This window comes from Zosterops lateralis (assembly GCF_965231275.1).
Source record: "Zosterops lateralis genome assembly, chromosome: 6".
In the NCBI taxonomy this organism is placed as follows: domain Eukaryota; kingdom Metazoa; phylum Chordata; class Aves; order Passeriformes; family Zosteropidae; genus Zosterops; species Zosterops lateralis.
Window position 1 is genome coordinate 2306616 of NC_139761.1, and position 20782 is coordinate 2327397.

General features: G+C 51.3%; 1 protein-coding gene across 2 annotated transcripts in view; it reads right to left on the bottom strand.

Moving 5' to 3' along the window:
* The window catches only part of TRIM9 (tripartite motif containing 9), a gene marked incomplete at both ends in the record, with an annotated part of 58495 nt that extends 38202 nt beyond the window's left edge, over positions 1–20293 (bottom strand). For both annotated transcript variants that reach the window (XM_083864448.1, XM_083864447.1), the window contains one exon: positions 19478–20293. In XM_083864448.1, the coding sequence (XP_083720574.1) occupies positions 19478–20293 (816 nt within the window). The remainder of the gene's footprint in view (positions 1–19477) is intronic.
* Positions 20294–20782: the final 489 nt, after the last annotated feature.

Genomic DNA, 20782 nt, shown 5'->3' on the forward strand with positions numbered 1-20782 from the left:
GAATGTGCAAAGTGCAGATCTGCTGCTTTCTGCCTCAAAATTCTGCTCCATCTGCCTCCAATCCCATTAGTGCCTCCCCACTCCAGTGGTTGCTCACATTTCAGCTCTCCCATCCCATTATTGCATTAAGTCTTTAAATCTGATTACATTGTTTGGAGTTAAATTTAAACCTGATTAACTGCATAAACAATGATTTTTTTTTCCCCCTCTCAGTCCTGGCCCTAACCCAGAGCTGAGAGCCCTGTGGGGCAATTCCTCCTCCTGCAGGGAGTGTATTGACCACCCTTTTGTCTTGTCCTACAGCCTTTAATTACCATCTGGCTCCTGGAGCCAGGCTCAGTCATAAACAGCCTTGACAGCTCGCCAGAATCTTGACTTTGCTTTGACATTTAATTGCCTAGAAATGCAAATTGTATTGGATTCTCCACTTCTGAGCAGTCACTGAGGAAATAGGGGAAAGGAACAACACATCCTATGGCTGTCAGGGGCTGGGTGGTCACCAGGAAGGCTGGGAGAGCTGGGGTGTCCAGGCTGGAGAAGCTCCAGGAAGAGCTCAGAGCCACTTGCAGGGCAAAAAGGGGCTCCAGGAGAGCTGGAGAGGGACTTGGGACAAAGGATGGAGGGACAGGACACAGGGAATGGCTTCCCACTGCCAGAGGGCAGGGTTATATGGGATATTGGGAAGGAATTCTTGACTGGGAGGGTGGGGAGGCCCTGGCACAGGGTGCCCAGAGAAGCTGTGGCTGCCCCTGGATCCCTGGAAGTGTCCAAGGCCAGGCTGGACGAGGCTTGGAACAGCCTGGGATAGTGGAATGAGATGGGCTTTAAGGTTCCTTCCGACTCAATTATTCTGAGATTCCACAATCCTACAAAGTCCCACCACAAAAGGCAGATCAGGGGAGCCCCTTCCTCCTGAACCTGTCCCTGATGTGGCACCCAGGAGGTCTGGAACCGCCCTCCTGCCCTGCCACAGGTGACCAGGGTGACACTGGGCACCTCTCCCAGTGCCAGCTCTGGGTGGGCACTCGGTCTCAGGAGGCCTCAAAAGGCTTCCTTGTGCTTCCCACAAAGGCAGAAGTCCTTTTTCCACCTTCCAGACACCAGGCTGATGTCCTGGCTGTCACCAGGCTGATGTCCTGGCTGTCACCAGGCAGGTCCCACAGCCGCAGCAGCCCCGTGCAGGATGTCCCTGGCCATGCAAACCACGGCTCTGCACCATCCCAGCCTGGCCCCTGAGCAGCAGCTCCTCATTTCACAGCCCTCTGCCTCTTTGGCTGCTGCCCAAAACTGGGATTTTACACAATTTACTCATGGATTTAGCTCAGGGGAGGTTTGCAAAGGCGCAGATGGGAGATGGCATCTCATTCCCTCTGGCTGTGGACACACAGAACATCCCCCTTGGACAGGAGGGAAGCACAAACATCCTCCAGCATCCCCACAAAGGGGCTTTGCACTCATCTCCTGCCATTTCCCAATGAATCCTCAGTGCTGCAGCCTCCAAGGATGGGCTGCTGTCCCCAAAAACTTGTCTGCCTTTCCCGAGGGAAGGAGCCAAACAAAAAGTCTCTCCTCTCCCACTTAAATCTTACCTTGGATACATCCAAAGTTCTGCAAAAGTACAAAATGTGGATTTTTGTTTGTGTTCCTTTGGGCTGCTCCTCTTAACCATCTGCCACTGTGAAAAGCAGCCTGGGGTGTGAGTGAAACAGCATCAGCATGGAAGGGGTTGGAGTAAATGACTTTTAAGGTCACTTCTAACCCAAACCAATCCATGATTTTATGATCACAGCCTGCATTTGGCTCAAATCTGAATCAAATCATCCTCAGGCCATCTTTCCCACTCCTGATGGGATACTGGCTAATCCCTGTTGAAGGAGATGGTATTTGAGGTCATTAGCACTCATTCAGGCCATTGCCCACATGCCAGAATTCCCAATCCCAAAGTGGGAAAAGGGCCAATTTAACCACATTTCCACTGCTAGGACTGAAGTGCCAAACATCTTGCTGCACCCATGGAAACACAGAGCCTCCACCAGCCTGCCTGAGGCCTGAAGACCCTCCCAATCCCCCCTCCAAGCTCCTCTCCTCCTCTCAGTGCATGCCCAGCTTGCTGCTTTTTCCTGAGGTCCCATTTTCCATGGTTTGCAACTGACCCAATCCATGGGTGCCCCACACCACCACCACCCTCCAGCTGAGGCTGGGCTGCCATGAATTCTCCCAACATTCAGGACAGCTCACAGCACCTTTTTGGGGTGGTTTTTGTATTCTCCTTTGAGCTTTTCCATCAAAGGAAGGGCTTGACCAAATAAATCCCTGCATGTCGTCACTATCATCTCTTCGGGAAAACCCATCACCACCGACCTGGACTCCAAGTACACAGCAAGCCCTTCCCTCTCTGCTTGTCTGAGATGTTTTTAGGGGGATGTGGGCTCTCCTAAACCATCCTCTTTGGTGTTTCACTCAGCATTGAACCATTCTCTTCAGTGTTTCACTCAGCATTGCTCCTGGCCAGAGCTTTCAAGCTGGTGTTCTGCATTGAGCACCTGAGCTTGAGAGTGATGCTTTAAAAACCTCCTGAGATGTTGTGTGTAAAGGAGGATGCCCAGAACCATCAGCAAAACACATTTCAGGGACCTGAGCATTCCCAGCAGCCTTCCCTGAGCTCCCTCTCCCTCCTCACATCTCCAGGAAACAGCAGCTCTGCCCGTCTGACTTACCCACCTGCAATATCTCGTCTCTGTTCACCAGCAATGGGACAATAAGTAATTATCACTGATTTTATGCTTTCTGCTTTTAATAAGATTGCTGGATTCACACAGCAGCAGGAAGGAGGAGGAGGAAGGAGGAGAGGAAAATATGGATCACTTGGTCTTTCTTTCTGCTTCATTTCTTCCTCCTCCAACAGGATGGGGGAAAGATCCCTGGAGAGCATCACTTTGGATTTGTGTTTTCAGCCAGGAGCCTCTGGAAGATTCCAGGCAGCCTGAAAGATGTGGAGCTCTCAGGACACAGGGAATGGCTTCCCACTGCCAGAGGGCAGGGATGGATGGGAGATGGGGAAGGAATTCCTGGCTGGGAGGGTGGGGAGGCCCACAGAGAAGCTGTGGCTGCTCCTGGATCCCTGGAACTGTCCAAAGCCAAATTGGATGAGGCTTGGAGCAGCCTGGAATAGTGGAAATGTCCCTGCCCATGGCAGGGGTGGCACTGGATGGGATTTGAGGTCCCTTCCAACCCAAATCACCCTGGAAAACTCTCCTTCAGTTACTGCAGCTGCTTCTGGGCAGAAGGCTGGACCTGAGCTCTTAATCTGAAGTTTTTTATGACCAACACTGTGTGACTGAAAAAAGAGAGAGAAAAAAAAGAGCTTTTTCCTGCCAGGAATATCTTTTCCCGAGCAGAGCTGCTCCCACCATGTCACCCACTGTGGGGACAAAGCAGAGCCAGACCCTTGGGCTTCACACAGCCCTGCTCTGCCCTCAGAGCTCTCTGCAGGACCAAAGAGAAGGTCCAAGGACCAGGATTTCACATTTCCTTCAAAGCAGCTCTTTAGAAATCCTGCCCATCACCATGGAGACTGGGAATGCAGCACTCGCACAGCTGGGCTGGGAGGATGCTGCCAGGAAAGCACACCTAGGAAGCTCAGATCTCACCTCAAACACAGGAAAAAACACAGTAATTCAGCTTTTCTTCTCTGTTAACTCCTTCTCCCAGGCATTGGGCTCTGAGCCCCTACAGCTGGATGCAACCCTCCCAGGTTGGAAAGGGCTAGATTTGGGATTAATCCCAAAATGTGACAGCAACCAAGATTGCATTTGGTGCTGCAGATACAAAAAAAAGCCAGCCTGGATTACAGAGACTCCAAAATTGGAGAGAGATGGAAAATCATCTCATTCCCACACTGAGAACAAACACAAGCCCTACCTGAGACAGGGAGCAGACTGGAATTCCACAGGCCCCTTTTCCTCCTCTGGCTGGGATTGGAAGTGGCCACCAGGAAAACAAATCCCAGTCCCTCAAGCTCAGAAGATGTTTGGAAATGGCCTCTTGGGAGCCCCACACTAAGATTCCCAAAGAAAATAAAGCCCAGAGAGAGGCATTGAGTGATAAAAGCCTTGAAAGCAGCAGGAGAGTGGGAAAGGTGCAGGGAAAGGAGGATGAGAGAGGCAGGGAAACCACTGCCCTGCATGGATTATGAGAAGGTTGTAGATCCATTAATAAAAAAAGGAAGAAGAATAAATCAATAATCCTTGGAAGAGCCGAGATAATGACTGCCTTAAAAAAAAATTAATCTTTAATAAGAAGGGACGTGTGGCTAATTAGGGAGTAAGAAAGAACTTGTCAGTGTTTCTACAGAGAAGGAGGAGTGAGGGGGTTCTGTCCCCACAACTGGAGGGAACCTGAGCCACTGGAGCACAGCAATCCATCCTGGTGTCACCAGGGAAGCCACTGATGGACTCACTGAATCATTCAGGATTATTTATGGAGAAGTGAAGAATCCAGGAAATACCAGGGGATGGGAATAAATTCACATTTATTTCAGTAATAGGTTTGGTTTTTTTTTTTTTTTTTTTTAGGGGAAGGTGCTTTCAAGGACAAAAAAAAAATAAAAGAAAGAAAAACCAGGCTAAGGAGGAAAGGAGCCACAGATACAGGTTTAAAACAACACAGTGCTGAGGACGTCCCCAAATGGGGACATCCACTGTCCCATATCCCCAAATGCCACATCCACACATCTTCTAAATCCCTTCAGGGATGGGGACTCCACCACTGCCCTGGGACAGCTGTGCTGTGACTGGACAACCCTTTTTTTGGAAAAAAAAAAAAAAAAATTCTCCTAATATCCAGCCTGAACCTCTCCTGGTGCAACTTGAGGCTGTTTCCTCTTGTCCCACCTGTGGGATGTCCACCCCACAGAGCTGCCTTTACAGCAGACCTGGCCCAGCAGGATTAGCCCACTGAGCTCATTAGCCCAGATTTTTAATTGGCTCCCAGGTGGTCAGCCTGAATGTCCCTATCATGACCTGTTGGATTGACAATCCAGAGGCACAGGACAAGCCTGGATTTGTCCCATGGATGCCCTTTGTCCTGTCTGTCCCACCCAGCCCTTGTGCCTTCACCTCCAGCCTGGCACTGCCAGGATGTTGGAATCCTGAATTTTAGACTCAGACTCCTGGCTCTAAACAGAAAAGAAGATAAAAACCCCACACCAGGATGCTCTGGTGGCTCCTCATGGGGGAATCAAGGACACAAATGTCACAGAGAACGAGGGCTTTTAATATAACCCTAAAATGTGAATTTGGGCTTTTCCCAGTGCCTTTTTCCTTTTTTTTTTTTTTTTTCCCCTTTGGCTTTTCCAAGGTGAGGGCTTAGTCACAGCAGTGCCAGGGCCTGCTCTTTTCTCTTCAAGGCTTTGCTTTATTCAAATATGTTTCCATTTAAACTCACAACCAGCTCTAAATACAGGAAGGAAAAGCAGCTCATTGAGCAAAGCTTGTTCAGGCCTGTCCTTCCCACCTTTCTCTCAAACCCAGGGAAAGGGGCTCCCAACAAAAACCTTCCCTGCACATGGAGCAGCACCAGGAGCCAAGAGCTCCATGGATTCTGAGCTGTCACCAGCATTCCCAGTGTGGAAAACCAGCAAGGAGGGGCTTAAAAAGTCCTTGGACACTCCAGGGGTAGCCACAGCTTCTCTGGGCATCCTCTGCCAGGGCTCACCACTCTCACAACCAAGAATTCCTTCCCAATATCCAACCTAAATTCAACCTTTTCCAGCCTAAAGCCATTCCCTGTGTCCTGTCCCTCCATCCCTTGTCCCCAGTCCCTCTCCAGCTCTCCTGGAGCTCCTTTAAGCTCTGAGCTCTCCCTGGAGCCTTTTCCTCTCCAGGTGAACATTCCCAGCTCTCCCAGCCTGGCTCCAGCCCTTGGATTATCTCCCATTTCCCATCCAGGGCTAAGGTTGTCTCATATATTTCATTCCAGACCATAATATCTGGCACTGGGAACACGGGCATCCAAAATAATCATCTCTACATCAGCCCTGCCTCAGAATAAACACCTATTTTTTGCTGCAGCCACCCAGACCACCTGCTTTTAAAAACATTCTCCCCTCAGGAAGAGGGTTGGTTGATGTATTTATGCACATGCAAAAGTGGTGAAAGGCAGAGAGTTGTTACATAAAGTGTTATATAAATTACCTACCAAGTGCACAGGAATGTTCAGAGTCAAACTCCACCAGCCTCGTGCTGAAGGATTTAATCACTTCAAGTTACCACAGATATTTCTGACATCCAGGAGAAAGGAAGGAGGCAGAATCAGGCCTTAAATCCTACATTGGACACACATTTTGTGACATTATTTGTGCTCAGAGATCTCTTGGCTCCTTCAAATTGTATTTGCAAATCAACTTGGAGACCCCCCCAAACCATGTAAACTGTTTAAATCAAATGGCTGCAATAAAATAAAATAAATAAAACCCTCAATGCAATAAAATAAATAAATAAATAAAATACAACAATTAAATAAATAATTGAATAAATTTTAAAACAAACAGGAAATAAATAAATAGATAGATAATAACAATGTTTGGCCAAGGTTAAAAGCTTTTCCCAAGGATGGAGATCAGGCACAAAACTCTGCTCAGGATCCTTGTGAAGCACATTTAGGATCAGGTTGTGTTTTATGGTGGAATTTGAATCAGGCTGAACCAGCACAGCCCCCCTGAACTCCTCCACATGCAGCTCTCACCAGATGATGGTGTTGGCCCCATAAGCTTTGTTCTATTTAATTTAAATCAGTTTATTTAATTTTGTTTTGTTTTATTTAATTTAATTTAAATCAGCTGTAGTTTGGGGCAAAGTGGATTTTCCCTGGGTTCAGGAGCCCTGCTGGGGTGTGACCTCTTCAGGAAGGGCTGAATAATCACAAACCCTCCAGGTAGGTTTTGTTTTAAGTTAAATTTGTTTTCTTGAATGAACACATTCACTGGGAGGGAACTGAGCCATGACCTACCTGATGTTAACTCTGAATAAATCCCAGAATCATGGAATAGTTTGGGTTGGAATGGGCCTTGAAGCTCATCCCATTCCATCCCCTGCCATGTTCAGGGACACCTTCCACTGTCCCAGGTTGCTCCAAACTCTGTCCAAACTATCCTGGAACATTTCCAGTGAAGGGGCAGCCACAGCTGCTCTGCTCCACTGCCTCACCACCCTCATAATTAATAATTTCTTCTTTAAATCTAAGCTGAATCAATCCTCTTTTTAGTTTCAAACCATCACAACAGGCCCTGGTACCAACTGTGTCTCTCCCTCCTGGGGTCAGTGTCAGGTTTGTGACCCCAAATCTCTGGACCTGAGGTGATTCATGAACATGGAACAATTCCCAGCTCTGCTGCAGCCAAACCCTTGGCATATGGCAGGAAGGGCTTTGCTCCCACCTCACACACCCTGCTGCAGGAGTGACATAAATTATTCCTTTGACTTTCCTTTGGATGCCTCACAAGATGAACCGAGGTGCCAAATGCTGAGTGAGTGCACAAGGTCCCTGGGAGACAATCTGTGCTAATTGCCACTAATGACCTTGTGCAGCAGCATCAGACTCCTGTCACTGCCTCTGCCAAGCTGCAGGAATTGCCACAGCCCCAGAAAAGCATCTCACTTTCCCCTCTTCAGCTGGAGAAACATCCCACAGCTGCAGGAGGTGTTTCCTCAGCTCAGAGATCATGTTTGAGGCCACTTTCCACGAGACCAGGTTGTTCCAAGCCCTGTTCAAACCAGTTTGGAACAAACTGAACAAAATGTCTTTGCCTCTGAAGCCTCTTTGCAAGGTGGGGATGGAGGATGCTGAGAGTGGGGAAGATCCCACTTCCTTTCCCCTTCCCTTCTCTCACCTTCTCACCTTGTAGCAACATTCCTTCAGGTTTCCCACCATGGTGAGACATCCCAGAGAATCCCAGAATTGTTGAGGTTGGAAAAGATCTCTGAGGTCATTGAGTCTAAGCTGTGCCCAATCCCCACCTTGTCCCCAGCCCAGAGCACTCAGTGCCACCTCCAGGAATTCTTTACCAGGGATGGGGAATCCAAACCTCCCTGGGCAGCTCATTCCAAGGCCTGACAACCCTTTCCATGGGGAAATTCCTGCTGCTGTCCACCCTGGCACAGCCTGAGGTCGTTTTCCCTTGTCCTGTCCCTGTTCCCTGGGAGCAGAGCCCGACCCCCCCGGCTGTCCCCTCCTGGCAGGGACTTGTGCAGAGCCACAAGGTCCCTCCTGAGCCTCCTTTTCTCCTCTGGCACCTCCCTACCACTCCCAGCTCACCCAGGAATCACATCCCAGGCCAAACAGCCACATCTGGCTCCTTCAAACAGCCCAGCATGGCAACAGGGAACTTGGCAGAGACGTGGGCAGAGCCAGGAATGGAGCAAAGATCCTCCCTGGAGCTGCCTGTGGCCTGTCCTTCCCCATCTGACAGCCTGGCACCAGGGCAGGGAATCAATGCAGAGCCCAAGCCACAGATGGAGGGAGCGTTTGCTCATCTGGCCACAGCTCCAGGAGCACAGCAAGGCTCCCACTGCCCATCCCAGCAAGTGACCCCCCTGCCCCTCACTCTGGGCTCTCATCTGTCCATCTGTCCCCAGCAGGGCAGGGTGGGGGGAAGCTGCAGCATTCACTGCCAGAGGGTAACATTTAAAATGTAAAATTAATAATTAAAATAAAATAAAAAATTTAAAATATCCTATATTCACAAATGTGCTCCGGGGGAGGTGAGAAATCGTCTGAGAGGTGAGAAACTGTGTCTGAGCTCTCGCTCTGACTCACCAAGGTGTGGGGGCTGCTGGTGGCACAGACCTCAGTGAAATGCCCTCTCTGAAGGTTCTCATTTCCTGGGAACAAAATGTCAGCATGGAAGAGGTGTTGGTGCAGGAGGGATCCAGCACAGGCTCAGCTGTGTGGGCTCCGTGTGACAACGTGACAGGAGCCACCAGAGCTGCTCCTCTTTGGGAGGGAACAGCCTCACAAAGAGCTGCCTGGGGGAGCAGGAATGGCACAAGAAAGTGGGAACTGCAAAGGAGCACCAAGGAACCAATGTGGGGACAGTCAGAGGTGTTTTTACTGCTCCCCCAGACAGCAGGGCTGAGGCTTCAGGGTGTGTGCCATGGAAGATGAAGCTTGTTTTATGTTTCTGCCTTGTACCCTGGCAAAGAATGAGTGCTGTGTTCCCAGGGAATGGTGGCATTTGTCACGGAGCCAAGGGACACCAGCAGCTCTCAGCCAGCACCTCGTTAATCCAGCTCTGCCTGCACATCAAGGGCTCTCCCCAATTTATCATCCCAGACGTGAGAAAGCATTCAAGTCATGCCCTCAAATCTCTGTGACTTCAATGTGAGTCTGAGCAAGGATGGAAAAGCTTTCCCAGGGAGGGAGGGAGATGTGTCCTGATGCTCCCATTGTGCCCTTGATGGGATTTCACCCAGCTCTCCCAGCCCCTCCACGTTGTTTTTGGAAATTCCCAGTTGATCTCCACCTGCTCCCTTATGAATTCGCATCATAATTGTTGCTGGGCTGGAGGAAGGGCACTGGTGCTAAACACACATTTCCTGGGAGAGGACAGACAGGGGGGTTGTGCAATTATTTGCTCAGGAGGATGAAGCAAATCCTTGGCAGAGAGGACTGATTTCCTTTCCTTTCCTTTCCTTTCCTTTCCTTTCCTTTCCTTTCCTTTCCTTTCCTTTCCTTTCCTTTCCTTTCCTTTCCTTTCCTTTCCTTTCCTTTCCTTTCCTTTCCTTTCCTTTCCTTTCCTTTCCTTTCTCCTTTCCTTTCCTTTCCTTTCCTTTCCTTTCCTTTCCTTTCCTTTCCTTTCCTTTCCTTTCCTTTCCTTTCCTTTCCTTTCCTTTCCTTTCCTTTCCTTTCCTTTCCTTTCCTTTCCTTTCCTTTCCTTTCCTTTCCTTTCCTTTCCTTTCCTTTCCTTTCCTTTCCTTTCTCCTTTCCTTTCTCCTTCCCTTCCCTTCCCTTCCCCGTTTTCCCGTTTTCCCCTTTCCCTTTTTCCTTTCCTTCATCCTCAGGGAAATGCTGCCCCAATTCCCTCCCCTGCAGAGGGATAAACAGCCAGGGCTGCACCTGCTCCATCCTGGATCCCTGGGTGCTGTGGGTGGAACAGCCCTGCCAGGAAGGGAACAGAGGCTCTGCCCCCAAAGCAGAGTCTGTGTCTCCAAATCAATAAATGTGCCTTGTTAGGAATAATCCATTTCACAGCTTGACACAACCCCCCTTCTCCCAGCTTTACAGCCTCTGACAGAGAGACCACGGCACAGAATCCGAGAAACCTGCATCGAATGGGGGATCAAAATCAAAATCAGACCTCTGAGTTTGCCCCTGCAGACAGAAAGGTCCTTCCCAAGCAGGAATCCCACAGGCACAGCAGAGACCCTGAGAATCACAGAATTTCAGGATGGTTTGGGTTGGAAAGGACCTTAAATTCCCATCTTGTTCCACCTCCTGCACATCTTCCCCTAGACCAGGCTGCTCCAAGCCCTGTCCAACCTGGCCTGGAACATTTCCAGGGAAAGGAAGCAAGCAGGGAGGAATAAAAAAAGGGTGACGTTAACAGAAGCAATGAATTAACACATCTTGACTCAAGGGGCACTGGTTATCTGGGAAAACAGAGGGATTTCACCAGGGAAAAGCCCAAGAGCTGCAGGTGGGAAGCAGTTGCAGAGCACAGACTGTCAGGAGTGAGATGCTGTGGATGCTCTGTGCACCCTGGAGCTGAAGGCAAGGCCACAACCCATCATTAATTCACACACACACCCCCCAATCCTGCCACAGGGAACAGCAACAAGAAGGGAACTGAACTGACCATGCAAATCCAAAGAGGCCAGGAGCAAGGGAAAATACACAGGATTTAGTGCAAGGGTCCAAAGCATAAAAAGCAGGAAAAAAAAAAAAAGGATTACTGGTTGAAAGATGCTCCACATTTTTAGAATTTCAATAATTTAACTGCTATTTCCCAGATATTTCAGCTTTCCAAAGCAGAAGCAGCAGCCCCAGCGTGGGGCAGCCAGGCTGGGATCTCCACAGGAGATCTCCTGGATTTCCAGCAGGCATTGGAAGGCACAGACGTGATGTGATCTTCCACTCCAGTGACTCTGTGCTGCTGCATCTGCTCCCAGGGAGAGGAGCTCCCTCATCCCAGCTGTGGATCCGACCTGCTCCTCCCAGGAATGGCAACTGTGGCTCTCAGCACTCCAGGCACTATCCATGCATGCCTTATTAACATCCAATTCCCAGCTTTTTTTTTTTTTCCTTTTGCTTTTTTTTTTAACCCATCGACTCTCATAAGGTTAGTAAAGGGGAAAGGGTAATTAACGCTGATGGGAAATCCCTCAATTGCCAGATCCCTCCCAGGGCAATTTCTGCTCTTATTAACACCCCTCTATTTCTGTGACAAGGGGAATTTAATGGCTAATTAAATATAAAAACGTGGCCCAAACCCCAGTCCACACCGTGCCTGGAGTGTTTGTGGTTGGCATCACCCTCACAGTCACCCCTCTGCCCTCCCCTGCTGCTCAGGAAAAAATTACAAACTGAACTTGGGTTTTGTATTTCCTACTCAGAAATTCTGTGCACTGATCAGAGGCTCTGCTGAGCTTTTCCAGCCAGCTCCAGGCCAGGCTGTCCTCAAAGCTCCATCCAATTCTGAAGGTAAAATATGAGCTGGTTCAGACTGCAAACAGAATTTTCCTTTCAATAGGAAAGGTGAATTGTCTGACCTGCTGTTCTCAGCTCTGGTCTCCTTCCTGCATTAATCAGGGAGGTGCCACTGGAATGGGTAAGAGTTGGGCTTCATTTCTATTTATTTCTGCCTCTCTGTTAAAGAGTTTAGAACATTTCCTATTTATGACAACCTGGTAGGACCCTCAGCCACCCAGACCCCAAATCTTGTTCCTTCCAGCTGCAACTGGATGGTTTGTGGGAATTTGAGAAACTCACCCTGAGAGCTTTTATTCCTCACAGCAATTCTACACCAGCCTCTGCCTTTCCTTGCAGGGCATTACCTGAGCCAGGGTCACCAGAGATTTATACCTCCAGCTCTCCCTGCCTTATGTGCTTGCTCTAAATAGAAATTTATCCAATTCTTCCCAGCAGGATGAGCTGAATGGACAAGGGAATGAGCTGGCTTATTTATAAGCCAATTTAACAGGTAAAATGCCTCGTCCCAAGAACAAACAAAACAAGGACCAAGGCTGACAAAAGAGCAGCTTTGAGAGTCATTATGTCTCAGCCATGTTTTTTTCTTTAATTATTCTTTCATACAGCTGGGAAGAGCAATGCAATTTGAAGGCATAAACTCTGAATTAAATGAATTTGTGTGAGAAACACCAGTTAATCAAAGGCTGCTGAAAGTTCCTTCCAAATTCAGGAGAGAGAAGGGAAATATCTCCCAGTGCGATGTGTTGGATTGTTAGAAAGTGCCCACAGCAGGACTCCAAAAAGGAATTTTGGGATATTGGGAAGAGGTTGTGGCAAGAGGAGAAAACAGGGAGTACTTGGATGGGATATTGGGAAGGAATTCTTGGCTGGGAGGGTGGAAGGCTCTGGCACAGGTGCCCAGATTTGCTCTGGCTGCCCCTGGATCCCTGGAAATGTCTAAGGCCAGGCTGGATGGGGTTTGGAGCACCCTGGACTAGTTGAAGGTTTCCCTGCCCAATTCCAAGGTGCTGGAATTAACTGATCCTGAAGGTCCCTTCCAACACAACCCATGTTGGGATTGTTACACCAAGCACAGTTTTCCCTTTAAAAGCCCAAACTTCTGGGTGCTGGATTATTTAGAAGAGCAGGAATGAGCAATGCAGAGAAGCCCCAAAGCCTCTTGAGAATATTTTCCCAACCAAAATCCACCCTGCACCAATGTCAGCTCTTGGAAAGCATCCTGTGAAACCTGGTGAATAAACAGCAAAACCTTTTCACACTCTCAAGTCATTTATTTAACACCATGTGCAGTGTTTGCTCTGCTTCCTAATTCTCCTTTTTTTTTTTTTTTTTTTTTTCAGGCTAGAGATGTGATGACAGGGGAATCTCTGTGTATGGAAACTGCTGGAATTTCCTTGAGAGACAAGAATCAATCCCTGGGTTAAACTTCCCCCCATCTCAGCTGGGGTGCTCCTGAATTTCCACCACAGCAAAAGCACCACGATCCAGCCAGGGGGATCCTCATTCATCAAGTGGCCAAAAGAAGGAAAAAAAACAGATGTGAGAGAATGGGGAAGGTTTGGTATTGACAGAGTGCAGGATGAAGATGGAGCCCAGCAGAGCTCAATCTGCTTGTTGAGGTGCCCCAGAGCCTGAGGCAGATGGTGACACACAGCATTGTGTATTTTGGGACACCAAATCATGGAGTGCTTTGGGTTGGAAGGGACCTTAAAAATCATCTCATTCCACCTCCCTGCCATGGGCAGGGACATTTTCCACTGTCCCATGTTGCTCCAAACCTCATCCAACCTGGCTTTGGACACTTCCAGGGATCCAGGGGCAGCCACAGCTTCTTTGTGCCAGGGTCTCCCCACCCTCCCAGCCAGGAATTTTCTCCTCATATCTAATCCAAGCTTCCAACTGGAATGGATTAAAAGCTGCAGTGATTTACACTCACTCTGAGATGACCCTGGGCCCATTTCCATCTGCAAATACCTCAGGGGTCACCTCCTGCCCCCTGGGCTCCAAGAACCCCTGGGAAAACTTGCTGTACCACATTACCTTTGATTAACAGGGTGTCTGGGGTAGCTCCCTTCTCCATTAACTGCAGTGAGTGCAAGGCAAAAAACCACCTGACAGAAAGCTTTTATCCAAATAAATTAATAACAGGAGAAGGCAGCATCACCTCTGGATCCTGGGCAGGCACAGGCTGGTGTGAATCACAGCATCATTTAGGCTGGAAAAAGACTTTTAAATCATTAAATGCTCATGTCCCCAAGTGCCACACCCACACAGCTTTAAAATCCCTCCAGGGATGGAGACTCCAGCACTGCCCTGGGAAGTTTTTTCCAATGTCTAACTACCCTTTCCATGAAAAAATTGTCTCAAATATCCAATCTGAAGCTCCCCTGAAGCAACCTGAGATGGTTTTCTCTCCTCCTGTGCCTGTTCCCTGGGAGCAGAGCCCAATTCCCCCCTGGCTGTCCCCTCCTGTCAGGGAGTTGTGCTTTTTTTTTTTGTTGTCCTTTTCTCCAGGCTGAGCCCCTTTCCCAGCTCCCTCAGCCTCTCCTCATCAGATTTTTCCTCCAGGTCCTGACATTTCTTTGCTTTTTCCCACTTCAAAGCCTCTCAGCCCGTTTGCCACCCTCTGGGTTTGGGCACTGAAGAAGGCTGCTGGGAATTGCTGGAGGAGGAGAGGACAGATCCTGCTGCTGCAGATGGAAAAAGAGGGGTGGGATTCAGGAAGGTCATCACACCAAGGCTTGGGAAACAGCAGAAGGGAACATTAGGGATTCTCCCTGCTTCTCTTTAAACAGCAAATATTTTACTTTGCAAATGCAAACAGATCTTGGTCATACAGCAACTCCCTGGATACCTCCCCAAACCCTGTGGGCTCCAGGAATGCCCATGGACACAATTCCCAGTGTCCCAACCTCCTCTCCAAAGTTCCTCTGGCAGCCAACAGAGCCCTGGCCAAGTGAGGTCAGGAAAAATCCTCTCTGCTCATCCCTGTCTTGGCTCTGGGCACAAACTGAGGGGCCCTTGCAGGGATGTTTCCCATCCTTGGTTCTCCCCAGATGTCCAAACCAGCTGGAATAAAGTCACAGTGTGTGATTTTTTGGTTCCTAATAGGAATCACCAGCATCCCTCACTCCATCAGTGCTGGGACAGAAGCTGAGTTCCAGGTGACACCTGTGCTCTTGAGGTGTCACCTCTGCCCTGCTGGATGGAAATTCCCAGGGCTGAGCTCTGCTGAAACCTCCAGGGATCTGCAATCCCAGGACAGTTTGTTTTGTGTCTTCAGCCTGGGCAATTAAACCTCATGGAAAATTAAAATGGAGAGCACTGTTTTCCTTCCACTAAAGTCAAGATTTGTTGCTGCTTTTCTCCAAGAGGTCCTGGATGTGCTGCCTGATCCCCTCAAGGACAGAGTGATCCCAACTCAGAGTCCTGCTTTAGAATTTTGGAAACTAATAAGTTGGAAAAGCCCTTTAAGAACACTGAGCCCAACCCTTCCCCCAGTGCTGCCAAGGCCATCCCTGATGTCCCCAAGTGCCACATCCACAGGGCTTTTAAACCCCTCCAGGGACGGGGATTCCACCTCACTCTTCACTCCTCCAGAGCCTTCACCAGCTCTGCTGCCCTTCCTTGGAGGCAGAGAACAAAAGGAATGTGGGTGAGAGTGGAGAGAAGAGGCAAAGCCCCACGAGCCCAGCACAAAACAGAGAAAAGCTTCTTCCTGCACTGCCCAAAAAGAAGTTTTTCACAGCTTGGGACCCCTGACCTCTTCAGCTTTGCTTTAGTGCAAATCCAGGCTCACCTTTGCTGCAGTTGGGATGTGGATGGTGGCAAAGACAAAAAACAGCCTCTGGCAGGTGTATCCCACCCCCAGGGAGGTGACAAGTGCAGCCAGGAGGTGACAAGTGCCAGGGACTCAAGAGCAGAGTCAGCTACAAGAGTGATGGGTAAGAACTCAGTGTTTGAGAGACAGGCAGGAACAACTGTCCTGCATCTCTCCATTTCCCAACCCAGAACGCTTTCAAACCTGCTTCAAATCTTAATTTTTTAAAATTTTATTTTAATTTTTTAAAATCAGAATCCACAAACTTCCGGGACACCTGTGCCAGCAACAGTAAAATTATTTTAAGGCTGATTTTTTTTGGGCTGGGATTTCAGAGACAGCAGAGTCCTTGGAGATCCCTCCCAGCCTGTTTGTATTTGCCCACACTCATCTATCCATCCATCCATCCATCCATCCATCCATCCATCCATCCGTCCGTCCATCCATCCATCCATCCATCCATCCATCCATCCATCCATCCACAAGAACACATCACCGAGCTGCTGAGCCTGCACTCTCCACACATCTCCAGCAGAAAACAAGAGGATGTGTGAGGAATAAATGATTCAGCTCCATCTTGTGCTCCTGTTCCTGGCATACTGAGCAGTATTCCAGCTTGTCAGGATAAAAAAAAAAAGCCCAGACAGCTGCAAAACTGGGACAATTCAGATTAAAAACTCATTTCCCCTCCACGTTCCTCTGAATATTTACCCCCAGCTCCCAACAACTGAAAGGGAGACAGGGAGAGAGAGAGAGAGAGGATTTGCCACAATCTGTGTCCAGCCTGGAAATCCCAGCTCCCTGAATGACAATTGATTTATTTTCAACCATCAGCCCGGAGAACCTCAGGGAGGAAAAGGGAAAAAAAATTGGGGCAGTTCCCGAAGAGGGCTGGGAAAAGCCCTTTGGATTTGGATCCAAGGGGAGCATTTAACAGGGATTGATTGCCCTGGGCCTGGCAATCACCTATTGAGGCGTGAACGCTGCTGCTTTCAGGAATAACAGCTCATCCCGGGGTCAGCACAGGCTGGGGGGACAATCCCAGACTCCTTGGGACAGGAGGGAAGAGCATCCCAAAGGATATTCACACCAAGAGGTGCTGGAATGGTCCGGGAGAATTCAGGGGCTGGTGGATGGGTGTGAATTAAAAATGTGGGTTGATTTAGATGGGATATTGGGAAGGAATTCCTGGCTGTGAGGGGCTGGCACAGGGTGCCCAGAGAAGCTGTGGCTGTCCCTGGATCCCTGGAAGTGTCCAAGGGCAGGCTGGATGGGCTTGGAGCAATTTGGGATAGTGGAAAGTGTCCCTGTGAATGGCAGGATGGGATTTAAGGCCCTTCCAAACCATTCCATGATTCCCTCCTGTGAGCTGCAGGTATCATCACACTGCTCATCACAGAGAAAAAAGGGACAGTCACCCTTTCAGCAAACCTGTCCCACTGCCAAGGGTCTGTGCCCTCAAAAAATGCCACCACCAGACACTTTTGCAAGAGGATCATCACGCCAATCCACAGGTGGTTTGGTTCCTAATGTCTGGTCCCAACAGGATCAAGCTTGGAAATATTAAGATTTGAAATCGTGGGCATTGATTATATTTATTTATTTATTTATTTATTTAACAAAAATCAAGGTAATTAGGTTTTTCCCCTGATTTTGTTGATTGCATCTCAAGGAGCAATCTGAGCTGAATCCCTGAAATCACTCCTTCAACCATTCCTCAACACCACATTTAACTCCACAGACTCTTCCCCTCCCTAAAAAGCAAATTAACACCAGGTAATAGCAGTGAAGCCCTGCAGAAACACAGCTTTCTCCAGGCAGGCGACACTTCACTGTCCAATTTCCAAAACTCCGAGAGCAGCTGCATGAAAATCATCACTTGAAATAATGTTACAGCTCCTCATCTGTCAGTTACATCAGTGAAACAGCGCCTGGCTAAAGCTCCCCCCTGGGAAAAGGGATTAGGAAGGAAAAGCCAAAGCTCATCTTATTCCAACTCTACCTCCCACCAGACCAGGCTGCTCCAAGCCCTTCCCGACCTGGCCTGAGCAGAAAAGTTCAGGTGGAATTCCCTGTGCTCCAAACTCTGCCTGTTGCTCCTCATCCTCCTGCTCCCCATCACCAGGGTCTGACTCCATCCTCTGCCTTCCCTGGGCAGGTCCCCTGTGCCATCCTGATCCTGGGTGTCCCTGCTGGCTGCCAGCAGCTCTGGGATCAGGGATTGCACTGTATGGATGGGGATAAGGGCATCAAACTGCTCTGGAACATCTCCACAAGAGCTCTGAAAATCCAGAGAGGAGTTGTTCCTGCTCTCAGCTAAAGGGGGTCAGGAAAATCCCCTTCCAGCAGCAACAAGGACCCCCAAACCCTTCTCCCCACAGCACAACGTGGTTCTCCCCTTTTTGGAGCATGGTGACCAGTCACAGCTTGTCCCTGCACGCACCCACTGACCCATTTCGGGGTGCAGAGCGTCCTGCACGGGCCACACAACCTGCCAGAGCATCCCCAGACATCCCTGGAAAGCAATCCAGGCCAGTCCCTTCTGCTGGGAGGGCACAGCCTCCCCCACCCGCTCCGATCTGGGGGCTGATTATGTCGATGTTCATCCGAGGAGTGAGGCCCATCCCCTTGTGCCCTGTCCACCCGTGTCCAGTCACTTCTGCCCCAGTTCCTCCGGCCACTGATGCCGGGAGGGAGAGAGGGAGGGAGAGAGGGATGGATGGATGGATGGATGGATGGATGGATGGATGGATGGATGGATGGATGGATGGAGGGATGGAGGGAGGGATGGAGGGAGGGATGGATGGATGGATGGATGGATGGATGGATGGATGGATGGATGGATGGGTGCAGGGATGGAGGGATGGATGGAGGGATGGAGGGAGGGATGGATGGATGGATGGATGGGTGGAGGGATGGATGGATGGATGGATGGGTGCAGGGATGGAGGGATGGATGGAGGGATGGAGGGAGGGATGGATGGATGGATGGATGGATGGATGGATGGATGGATGGAGGGATGGATGGATGGATGGATGGGTGCAGGGATGGAGGGATGGATGGAGGGATGGAGGGAGGGATGGATGGATGGATGGATGGATGGATGGATGGATGGAGGGATGGATGGATGGATGGATGGATGGATGGATGGAGGGATGGAGGGAGGGATGGAGGGAGGGATGGATGGATGGATGGATGGATGGATGGATGGAGGGATGGAGGGAGGGATGGAGGGAGGGATGGATGGATGGATGGATGGATGGGTGGAGGGATGGAGGGATGGATGGAGGGAGGGATGGATGGATGGAGGGAGGGATGGATGGATGGATGATGGATGGAGGGATGGATGGATGGAGCTGGAGCTGATGATGACCACATCCCTGCCTCCAGTGTGTGGGAGCGAGTACACTGGGGAGCAGCTGATCAGTATTCAGGGACAGGCTGCTGGCTGCCTCCCCTCCTCCTCCTCCTCCTTCTCCCGGTGACTCCGTGTGCGGCTGGAGGTGGCACCCCACGGCTCCCGCTCCCACGGTGGATTTCACACCTCCCTCCTCCTTCTCCTCCTGCCCAAACCATCGCTCCCTGTTGCTTTCCCAGCCCTGCAGCTCCGAATGTTCCCTGATCCACCCCCGAGCCCTGCCAGCAGCAGCAATCCTTTGGTGGGACCTCAGCTTGCCCAAGATTTGGGCACCCGTTTGTTGAGCATCACCCGCAAGACATCAACGCTCCTCTCGAGCCAGGGTGCAACACACGGAACGAGAGATGGATGGATGGATGGATGGATGGATGGATGGATGGATGGACGGATGGATGGAGGGATGGATGGATGGACGGACGGACGGACGGACGGATGGACGGATGGATGGATGGATCCCAGCTTGGTCTCAGCAGGGCACCATGGAACGTGTGAGGAGGAGCAGGACAAGGTGGCAGAAAGCCGGGAGCTCTCACCTTGTGGAGCTTCCACATGGCCCCCAGCGCCTTGACCTCGTGGCTGGAGTGCTTGCCCTCCTCCAGGCACTGGTAGCAGACGGGGCTCTTGCACTGCACGCAGTACATGCTGTGGTTCTCCAGCTCGTGGTCGGTGCAGGTGGAGATCTTACGGGGGCTCAGCCGGCGGCTGACGCGGCCCTGGGCCGGCGGCACCAGGCGGTGCTTGGCCAGCGGCCCCCGCGGCGGGTGGCACCGCAGGCGGCACGGGTCGCAGTAGAACACGTCGCACTGCTCGCACATCACCGCCGCCTCTTTGGGCGCCTTCTCGCAGAGCTGGCACCGCAGGGCCGCCGCCCTGCCCTGCTGGTAGCGGTCGATGACGCCCTCGAGCAGGCGGTTGCGGGGGAAGCCGCGCAGGCCGCGCTCGTCCAGCACCAGGCTGCGGTGGCACTGCGGGCACGTCAGGCAGGCGTTGCGCGGCGGCGGCGGCGGCGCCAGCGCGGCCGGGGGGGGCGGCGCGGCCGGCGGGAACACGCGGACCCCGTTCGGGGATTTCTGGCACGGCGTGGTGGGAGCGCTGGCGAAGCCGCCGTAAGAGCCGTAGCCGCTGTCCGCCTCGCTGTACAGGCTCATCTTGTCCAGGTCCAGGTAGTCATAGTCGGAGACGGCCGAGCCCGAGGCGCGGCGGCTCTGAGGGGACTCCGAGTCCGGCGTCTGCACCAGGATGTTGCGGGCGCACGCCTGGCACAGGTTGTGCGAGCAGGGCAGGATGATGGGCTCCCGGTAAAAGGAGCCGCACACCGGGCATTTCAGCTCCTCTTCCATCTCTTCCATAAGGGAGGGAAAGGAGGGAGGGCGGCGGCGCGGCTGCGGCGGCCGCGGCAGGAGCCCCTGGAGCGACCCGCACCGCACCGCGCCTCAGCGCCGACTGCCGCCCGCCCCGCCGCCCGCCGCCGCGCGGGCCGCCGGGCCCCGCCCCCCCGCACCGCTATTGGCTCACCCGCCGGCGCGGGGGTGCGCTGAGAGCTGCCATTGGCTGATCCGCCTGTCAATCATCCATCCAGCCCGCCCGCCCGGCCGGCGGCGCCGCTGCGGGAGATGCGCTCGGGGCTGCGGCGGCGCTGCGGGGAGAGCGCCTGTCCCTGCTCTAACCCCTGCTCTTCCCTCTCCTTTTCCCTTCCCCGGCTCCAGGAAAGCGGCACCACAGCCCCCTGCCTTCTCACCCTCCCGCCCGCCGTGCCCGCAGCATCCCCTCCCCGGGATCCTGGGGCGCTCCTGCGGTTTCCCCTCTTCCCCAGGTGACTTTGGCAGCGCGAGGGATCC